Source organism: Microtus ochrogaster, chromosome 2 (assembly GCF_000317375.1).
Source record: "Microtus ochrogaster isolate Prairie Vole_2 chromosome 2, MicOch1.0, whole genome shotgun sequence".
Lineage (NCBI taxonomy): Eukaryota > Metazoa > Chordata > Mammalia > Rodentia > Cricetidae > Microtus > Microtus ochrogaster.
This window is the reverse complement of record NC_022010.1, coordinates 21,132,855-21,143,518: the sequence shown is the minus strand read 5'-3', so window position 1 is coordinate 21,143,518 and position 10,664 is coordinate 21,132,855. Positions and strand designations below refer to the sequence as shown.

The window sequence follows — 10,664 nt, the reverse complement described above, 5'->3', positions numbered from 1 at the left end:
AAAGAATAGGAAAACTGAAGCAGAGGGGAGCCTCACTGGGGGAATCCTATCAGGTCACAAAGTTGGCAAATGGTCATGACACTTGTACTCATGAGGTGAATTGTTAGAGAATGGATATAATCTCAATGAGAAGTGCGTGGAATTAAAAAAAAAAAAAGTAGCCAAGCATGGTGAGGCATGCTCAGAATCTTAGGACTAGCTGAGGCTGGAGTATCAGATATATAAGGCCAGTGCTGGCTGCACACCAAGTGTTAGGCTATCCTGGGCCACATTAAACCCTGTTTCAAAAAAAAAAAATGAATGGAGACAAGGATAACAGTTCAGCAGGTAAATTTATTTGCTGATAAGCCTGATGATACAAGTTTGATCCCCAGGACTCACATAATGGAATGAGAAAATCACCTTCTAAAGGTTCTAATTCCTATATATGTGATATGGCACAAACATGCAAGCACACCCACATAATAAAAAATTATAAAATAACTAATGAATTACTAAAAAACTAAACTGGAGCCACAGAAGTGACTGAGTAAAATGCCTTCTTATGGAAGTCTAAGGCTTTGACTTCTTAAGTGTGTTGGTAGCATACACTTATAATCCCAGCACTAGAGAGGCTGAGACTGGAGAATTATAGGTTCCAGGAGGGTGACAGAGTGAAAACCCAACTCAAGCAAATCATACCTGAGCTGGACCCAACGGTTCATGCTTTTATTTTTTTGGATTTTCAAGACAGGGTTTCTCTGTGGCTTTGGAGCCTGTCCTGGAACTAGCTCTTGTAGACCAGGCTGGTCTCGAACTCACAGAGATCCGCCTGCCTCTGCCTCCCGAGTGCTGGGATTAAAGGCGTGCATCACCACCGCCCGGCTTGGTTCATGGTTTTAATCCTAGCACTGGGAAGGCAGAGGCAGGTAGATCTTAAAAGAAAAATTTAAAAAAAAATCTGTCACTAAGGAAATATTAGGCCATTATTATTTTAACTGCTGGGATAATGACCAATAATAACTCAAGGTTATTTTGCAATAAAGGTCTAGTCAGTATCTTTAACATGCTGGGATTTTTGATAGTTGATTGTTTTTGATTTTTGGAGACAGGATCTGTGCTGGCTGGTCTTACGTCAATTTGACACAAGCTAGCATCATCAGAAAGGAAGGAACCCCAATTGGGAAAAATGTCTCCATAAGATCCAGCTGTAGGGCATTTTCTTAATTAGTGGTTGATGGGAGAGGACCCAGCCCATTGTGGGTGGGTCATCCCTGGTCCTGGGTTCTATAAGAAAGCAGGCTGAGCAAACCATATAAAATTAGCCAGTAAGCAGCACCCGTTCATGGCTTCTGCATCAGCTCCTGACCTGTCTGAGGTCCTGTTCTGACCCCCTTTGGTAATAACAGCAATGTAGAAGTTTAAACTGAATAAACCTGTTCCTCCACAATGTGCTTTTTAGTCATGGTGTTTCGCTGCAGCAATATAAACCCTAACTAAGACAAGGTCTCTTTAGAATTATTTGTGTGTGTGTGTGTGCGCGCATGTGCCTGTGAAAGTCAAAAAGTTATCTGATCCCTGGAGCTGGAGTTACAGACAGTTGTGAGCCACCTAACATGGGTGCTAGGAACTCGGTTCCTGCAAGAGCAATACTACTCTCACTTAACTGATGAATAGATGCAGGGTCTGGTGTATTTATGAATTTCTTGACCCTTCCAAGTGCTGGGATTATAGGTGTGCACCACCACACTTTGCTTTGTGGGGGTAGGGGGGTGAACATGAAGGATGAAAGAAGTCAAAGCTGGCAGAGTCTTTCTCTTTCACTCCTAGTCCACGAAGTGGCTAGAGGTCGGGGCAGGTGAATAGGTAGGGTGTAAGGAGATCCTGGCTGGGATGCAGGCAGGACAGCTGTTCAACCAAATGCATGTGCTAGGCATTAAAGCCACAGGACGGAAAACTTGCCAAGCACATGTGCTGGACCCCAAATGGAAAGGCTGTCTCAATATCTTTGCAGCCATGAAAATCTTTATAGACTGACATAAAAGCTAAATGAAAATTCAAGAGCTATTAAACCTCTCCATGGCAGTGACAAGACAATCTGTTCTGGAGCAGTAGATGCTGTCTGATACTTTAGATACTCTAGGGAGTTCATTCCCATGGGTGGTGTCAACCACAGGAGCAAGGTATAAATTTGATTGAAGAAAGCTACAGACCAAGGAAACCTTAAGTAATACTGTGTTTAGTTTACCCCGCACAGTTTTATGTCATTCATATTGCCCTATAGTGAAACTCTTACAGAGGTGAGGATAACCTTAAATTCTGAGCATCCTGCTTCCACAACCCTAGTGCTGGGATTATAGCACCACCCATCTGACTTCAGAAAGCACTTTGAAGAAATGATTTGATACATCCACTTGTACATCCACTAGCTAAATATTTACCAAATTTCTACTACTTGGTAGACACTGGGGTAGATGCCTGGGAAATGGTTAGGAACAGGGTCATGTTGTTTGAGTGTCCCTTCCAAAAGAACCCAGTTAGCAAGTACAGTCAAGCATCTATGAGGATAAATTCAGAGAAATGTTTACTGGATTCTGTCATTTCTGAAGAAATATTACAGAAGCAAAAACAGGGAGGAAATCACTAGGTGACAGTCTTATAATACCACTGTTACTGTATATGTGTTTCCTTGTTGACTAAAACATTGTTATGCAGCATGCAACCATAGTTACAATGGCAGTGAGATGCCTGGGCTGTAGTTCAGTTGGCAGACTGCTTGTCTAGTATGCATGAGAGAGACCCTGGAGTCAAAGGGTGGTACATACTCTTAATTCCAGTACTCAGGTTGGGGAGGCAGGAGGATCAGAAGTTTAAAGTTATCCTCAGCTACATATCAAGTTTGAGGGTAGCTCTGAGCTACATCAGACCCTATCTCAAAAGGGAGGGGGATGACAGGAAGCTGAGTATGGCAATACATGCTTGTGATCTTAGCATTTGGGAGACTGAGGTAGGAAGATGGTGAATTCTCTTCTTAAACTACACAGATCTAGACTATGAGGTCAGAGCAAAATGTGTCAGGATAAGGTTGAACATTTTAGGATGCTGGGTCCTCATATAAATTAATCTGCAGGTCTAGCAAGAGGTGAACTGAACTGTGCTTAGGGCACCTGCAATGTAAAGAAGAGTGTCAGGAATTGGGATACAGACATCCTACAGGCTAGGAGGACAGGCTGACTATATGGTCCTTGGGTGAGCATATGGGTAAGAGAAAGTGCCACTCAAAAGAAGCAGGGTCTAGGGAGAGGACAGTGTCCCTAGGGTGGGAACAGGGGACATTAGCCATCCCAATGGACAGTTCAGGAGACAGCTGGCATGCAGGCTTTCACCTGGGAATGAGAGCTAGACAGAGATGAAGCTATCTCTTTGGTGACTGCTGCTAAAAATGGCTTGGGGTCCCTGGAGGTTCTATAACCTGCCTGGCTCATGCTTTCTGTATGCCTGTTGGTGGGCACAGAGCAAGAGAATAGACCTTGGCCATACGGCACTTTCCCTCTGGTAGACTCCACAAACAAGGAGCAAGAAGAAACAACAAATACAGCTCTAGGTGGCATGGCGGCTGGTGCCACCTCAGGACCCGACCCAGCTCTTCCTGGGGCTGGCAATCCTGCCCTGCCTGAGCTCCTGGCACTGAACCACAGGGCATGTAGCTGACATACCTGTCGGTTTCCCTAAGCTTCTTGTTAATATGAGTTCTTGTCTCTTTTAAGTACAACTCAATATGTCCACAAGTCCTTCTGTGCTCTACTGGACTGCAGCCTAAAGCCCACAGACAATGAAGGCTCCTGGACCCCTGCCTGGCTGGGTGGCTGTCAATAAATGAGGCGCTATTGACCAGGCCTTTCCTGGAAGCCCCAGCCACAGGATTACCTCATCTAAGCAATCGCCAGACTGCATGACCCAGGTGGAGCACCCCAGCCCAGCTTCCTAGGAAACTTGTCAGACCTGTCAGTGCACAGCATGCTGAGGGTAGTGATCTACCTGGGATTTAAGTGTCTGGGTTGAGTTTGATACAGAAAACATTTTCTTTTCTTTTTTTTTTTGAGACAGGCCCTCCAGTAGACCATGCTGGCCTTGAACTTGGTGTGTAGCCAAGAATGAGTTTGAATTCCTGATCTTCCTTCACCCTGAGTGCCGGGATTACATGTATTTACTATAGTGTCTGGATTTACGTAGCTACAGATGGAACCTAGGGCCTCATGTATGCTAGACAGGATGGTGCGATCCTTTAATACAGTTCCTCATGTTGTGGTGACCCCCAAACACAACATTATTTTCATTGCTATTTCACAACTGTAATTTTGTTACTGTTATGAATCATAATGTAAATATCTGATATGCAGGAGATCTGATATGCTACCCACAAAGGGGCCATGGCCCACAGGTTGAAAACTACTGATAGTTCAAGCTTGGTGTTGTAACACACACCTCTATCTCTAGTAATTGTGAGACTGAGACAGGAGGATTGTGGTGAGCCAGACATTAACCTGGACTATGTAGTGAAACTGAAGCCACCCTTCAGTATACAGCACAACCCTGCCTCAGAACCCAAACATGGGTCGTTGAAATGACTCAGAGAATAAAGGTGCTTGTGGGCCCGAGTTTGATTACCAGGACACACATGATAGAAGGGGAGAACAGACTCTGACAAGTTGTTCTCTGATGAACACAAATGCTCTGTGGCACACATGTATGTGCATATGTACACAAGCAAATAAACGTTAAAATAAAATTCTTCAGTCCAATATGATAATTATGAAAACTATAAAAATATAAGATCTTTATATATAAAATATAACTTTAATGAGAAAACAATATATTTGTGTTCTATGGGAAACGAAGCTAGAAAATAATTTCAGATAAAGAATCCAACAACCTGTTAAGTGTTTACTTATCTGGGAAACTTCACTAGGGGAAAATACTGGTACAAACGTGACTTTGTACAGAATATGTTTTAGCTTGAAAACAGCAGCTGAGGTAAAAATGAAAGTAGGTCTTTTGTGACCACAAAATAATAATTCCCCAGCTTGACAGGCTCTGCTCCCATCTGGAACACCCTTTCCTGTGGAATCCTGCAATGATGGCAGGGGCAGAGAGCAGGAGGAACTGAGAGAACACTTGGAGAATGAATGGTATGGAAATGACTGTACAATTCTGCATCCTGGGAGTCAGTGTGAACATCACATGGTTTGAGAAAACATTCTCAGATGCCTTACATATAAGAGAACCAAGCTGATTAACATGTACAAAGTCCCGGGGGATTCAACCGCCAACAATGAAAAGTAAAATACGAGAAAAAATCCAAAATGTAAGAGGTGTTCATCAAACTGCTGGCACCTGAGGAACAGTGCAACTTAGAGCAACCATGGGAAGGAGAATTGCTCCTGTGGGCAATTCTTGATTAGTGATGGATGTGGGAGGGCCCAGTCCACTGTAAGCAGTGTCACCTCTGAGCAGGAAGTCTGGGTTGTACAAGAAGGCAGGCTGAGCAAGCCATGGAGAGTAAGCCAGTAAGCAGTTTTTCTCCATGGTCTTTGCTTTAGTTCTTGTTTCTAGATCCCTGTTCTAACTCCTCTCAAAGCTGTATGTGATCAGAACATATAAGTTAAATAAATGCTTTCCTATCCCAAATTGATTTGGTTGCTGTTTTATTACAGCAACAGCTAAGCAAACTAGGGCATGCAGTGTACCCTAAGCACCAAATAATCCATTTATAATACAGAAGTTTCCTTGTTGGTTTTGGGTACAGTTTTCAGAAAACCCATTCTCACATACAAACTCTTACAGAAAATCCCAAGGTCAGAATTTTGAGCTCAGAGCATGACAAAAAAATAAGGTAGTAAAAACGTGGGACATGGGAAAGTATTCTCCACTCCATCATTCCCATACCCTATCCATTTTACAAAAGAGAGAACTGAGATCCAAAGGGAAAAGCAATACAGAGAATTCCTTGTTTGGTTCAGCTCCCAGAGAGAAGAGCGAACTCTGGTGGCATTGACTTGGTCGCTGTCAGTGATCACAGTGCTATGGACCAGGCCCTTCATAGAAGGAAGGCAACATTCGTACAGGCACAAAAGAGAAGCTCTGCTTTGTTTGCCAAGGCATGCCTCATATGGGTGATGTCTGCACAATTATCAAACAGGGCAAATATGTAACTGCAGTGTGTATGTGTGTGTGTGTGTGGGGGGGGGAGTTCTTTGGTTTCCTTGTCAGCAGAGGAAGATAGCTAGGTGACTTTTCCTCCAGGGCGGAGCTAGGACCCATGTGATTATGTCCTTCTGTCCTGACAGATTCTCAATCCCATGAAAGCTGAGGAATGAGGGACCCACCACACTGCCCTAAAGGACTTGGATGGCACCTCCTTGAGGTATCCCTGAGAAGGAGCACTTCAACTTGAACGCATGCCTTTAAAAGAAGATGCAACTCAAATACTTAGTCACAGTGAATGGGGCTGTCAGCTTTAACCCTTCAGTGAAAAGATACTTTCCCAGAAGTCACTGATCCTCTGTGACCCTGGAGGGGAGTGGAGCAATCAGGTGTGCTGTAAACATCACTCTAAAGGTCCTGCAGGGGGCAGCTGCCCTTGGGAGACCACTGCAGAGCACTTAACATCATTCTGTACACCATGTGACACAAACATCCTGCGGCATGGCCACAGGCATGGGCTTCTGTGCTTACAGAGGAATCAGCACGTGAGCCTGGGATTATACACATATTGCATCTTCCTGCTTGCCCAAAGTCTGGGTTCTAAAGACCTTACAATCTTCAAACCCCTTGGTTTCCCAGGGAAGCTGCCTGAATGATCCATTCACCTTAGGAAAACTAAAAACAGTTACTAACCGTCACAACTAAGCAAACACAATGTTCTTACTGGCTACCAATGGCCTGATTTACCTGGAACATCAATTAATCTCTTGTACACAGTCAAGAAGGCCGCCTCTGCTTCTTTGCTTCTTTTACTCAGTGCATCAATCTGAAAGGAAAGGAGACAAGAGATAATTCAAAATGTCTTACTATATAGCCTGAGGTAGCCTAGAACTTCCTAATCCTCCTACCTCACATATTTGCTTATGTTCTAGTTGTGGAATAAAAGTTAAGATCCATGGATAAGGCTATACAAAGTCATGGACATGGGAGCAGTCAGCAAGGGTCTTAGGGAGAAAGCACAAATATACACACATGGAACTCATTGGCAATGACACTGGATGGGCAAGTGGGGTCAGAATCCAAGAGGCCATCCCTATACATGGAAGAGGATAACATTTACCTGATATATATCACAGTAGAAGATACCCAGGAAGAGGCTGGGATTGGAAGACCATGTAAATCTTTCTGTCCTCATTCTAGAGGACAACGTGGAAGCTTTGAGAAATGACCAATGGTGAAAATTGGAGCATGCTGAGTTAGTATGAGGCATAGAAAAAAATAAGTTAAGGACACTGCTGGTGTTTTCTAGTAGGCACTGGGGAGGCTCTGTGTCTGTGCTGTCTTATGAAGACCCAGCCGAGCTCATTTTCCTCAGCCCATGTCTACATATCACGGAAGGTGAAGTAGGAAATCCCAAGTAGACTGGGGTTCCAAGGAGTTTCAGACTGTCTTGTTATGCTATTTACCTCCTGCCATACAGCTGCCAACCCAACAGACAGCTCTTGCTCCTGAGGCAGCAAGACTTCACATGCACTAAATTCGTACCAGCTCAGGAAGAGGACCTGGAATTACAGTTTCCTGCTGGCCTTACCTAGGATCACTCTCTCTCCTGTGTTATTAAAGAGGCAAAAGATGGGTCTTAATTACAGGGCCTCTCACCTGGGCCAGGCAATAGTCTGTTAAGGGCTGAGAATAATCTGAGAAAGGAAGGTGAATCATCGAAGAGTGGGGGACACAGGCTCCTTGGTCTCAGGAGTTCTAACACAGGGCAGGCAAGTGACACTGCAAAAAACAGCAGCTTCTAACAAGTGTTCCAAAATCAACATCTGAAGTCACTTGTTTAAAATTCAGACTCTATTCTTCCTTCATTAAAAAAAAAAAATTGTGGGCTGGAGAGATGGCTCAGCGGTTAAGAACACTGCCTGCTGTTCCAAAGGTCTTGAGTTCAATTCCCAGCAACCATATGGTGGCTCACAACCATCTGTAGTAAGATCTGGTGCCCTCTTCTGACATGCATACATAATGAATAAATAAATCTTTCTTCTCACTTTATTTAAAAAAAATGGTAATTTGATGGGGGGGGGGGATGTTGTTCCAAAATAATCTACAAGGCAAATACTTCTTTCCCCGTCTCTCCAGGATCTCCTATAGTCCATGCTGGCTTTGAACTTACTATGTAGCTAGAAATAAAATTGAACTCTGGATCCCCCAGCTTCTACCCCCAAGAGCTGAGAAAGGTATCCAAAACCATGTTTGGCTTGCCTCTAGGATGGACTACTTCTTATGCATCTAGCTGCCTTTGTGCCTTGATCCCTGCACTGGCTCCAGAAACCATCACAGCACAGGCCAGGGAGGTACCTGCATTTCCCAGGTACTCTTGCTATGGGTAACTAAAAGGGCTTCCCTTCCAGATCCCTGTGGAAGCTGTTTACATGTCTAAGAGGGGTGTGCTGAATTGTATGTCTGGAACTATCTATGAGTCCTAACCCTTGCCAGGCAGTAGTGGTGCCTGCCTTTAATCCCAGCTTTTAGGAGGCAGAGGCAGGTGGATCTCTGTGAGTCTCAGGTCAGCCTGGTCTATATAGTGAGTTCCAGGACAGCCAGGGCTGTTAAACAGAGAAACCCTGTCTTGAAAGACAATTCCTCCCCAAAAAGTCAACAAACAAAACAAAACAAAAAATGACCCCTAGGTCCCTCCCCTCACAGCCATGCATATGGCCTTACTACAGGTTCTGAGGTGATAACTTTAATCTAACAGACATTATAGAAAGGGGTGACTTGAGGGTTGGGGAGACACACATACACATTCACAGTAAAATGGAGGGGGACACAGACATGCTATCACCAATGAGATGACACAGAATCACCACCCGCTTTAGTATAAAAACTAAGCGAACTTCCCGTCCCATGTGTTTGCAGCCTGGTTTTGGTCATGATCCACACGTTTCATAAAAAGAAATTGCCTTGCCAGGTTACTTACACCCTGTTCATATATTTGTGCAACACTGGAATGTTTTTTTCTAGCAGACATACACAGGGAGACTATCACTGACAGAGGAAGACAGGCTGGGCTTCTGCTTCTATATACCAAGGATTATCATTTACCACTACCTTGTTCTCAAAAGGAACCAACCCTGTTCAGACTTTCACCTTGTCCTTTAGTCTCAGGACCAGAAGGCAATCATTTCTGTGTTTAAGCCACTCTGACAGCACCAGGAATCTAATTCCTAGTCTGTGTGGTTCTAAGCGCTCCTTTCTGTGACTTTTCCACAAAGGCAGCAAGTTCAAATCCAGTCCCAAGATGACAAGAGTAAGCAGTGGGTTTAAGTAATCCATTAAGTAAGTAGATACTAAGTTTTTCTTCTTCTTTGTTTCCTTCCAGGACAAGATCTCACATAGTTCAGGCTACCCTTGAATTCACTATTTAGCTGGGGATTACTTTGAACTCTTGAGCCTTTTGCTTCCACAGATATGTGTTTCCTTGTCCAGTTTATTCAGTGCTGGGGGTCGAGCCCATGATTTCATGTATGCTTGGCCTACCAGTCAAGCCACATCCTCAGCCCATGAGGTTTAAGAGAGGCCAAGTTTCTAGCTGAGACTGCCAGTTCCCTGGGTAAGTCTTCTCTAATGGTCTGGAATAATGACATTTTGAGAATTCTGACAGCCTCCTTATGATCCCCTTTCTTCTGCCTTCTCCCTATGGTTGCTGTCCTAAAATATGCGTTAGTCCTTAGCTCATCTTTCCTAGGTGGCTGTTCTTATTTACTGCTCATAGCCAGTGCTACCGACGGCAGCACTTTCTGTTTCCAGGTTTCCACCTGAGCCTTCTCAGACATATCCAGGCAGAGCAAACTATGCCCAAGTCCACTTCTTCTAGATTCAGTCCAGACTTCCTCTGGTTGGCAGAGTTCCAGGGAAGAGCAGGGTTGGGAGGAAGTGCTAGAACTTTGGGGCTGACTGTCTGATCAGAACTGCCAGGGGCTACAGGTGACAAACTTCACCTACCAGGGCTGAGCAAGCAAGTGCTCTAACACAGTCAAGTAACCTAACACAGAGAAGTGATATTGACTTTGTTCCCTGTAAGAGCAAGGCTGCAGGTGTCTATGAAGGGAATGGTCCTCTTGTCTGGACTAAATTCAAAGAGGAAGGCAGAAAGAAACTTACACCCATCCCGTTCTTATCTGCCTGTCACTATGTGCACAGGCAGTGGCACACAGGCAGGGCAGCTCTTTGGGTGAGGTCTAAAAAAAAAGGGTGTGGAATCAGGTTCCCAGGTTATACCTTATGGCTCCTTTGTGCACATATAGGCCTGAGGTGGCAAATCTATCTACTCTTCCCACCCCATAATACCAACATGAATAAGAGGAAAAGACAGAGGCATCACTGTGATGACCAGACTAGGTTGGATCATGAGACCACACAGGCCCTGGCCACCTGCTTTTAAAAAAAAAAAAAAAAAAAAAAAAAAAAAAAAAAAAAAA

The 10,664-nt window shown here is 44.2% G+C and overlaps 1 protein-coding gene across 6 annotated transcripts in view; it reads right to left on the bottom strand.

Annotated features, from left to right (window-relative positions):
• The window catches only part of Cux1 (cut like homeobox 1), a 333,866-nt gene that overhangs the window by 147,763 nt on the left and 175,439 nt on the right, over positions 1–10,664 (bottom strand). For all 6 annotated transcript variants that reach the window (XM_005344582.2, XM_005344581.2, XM_026784688.1 and 3 more), the window contains exon 4: positions 6,931–7,009. In XM_005344582.2, coding sequence (XP_005344639.1) covers positions 6,931–7,009 — 79 coding nt within the window. The remainder of the gene's footprint in view (positions 1–6,930; positions 7,010–10,664) is intronic.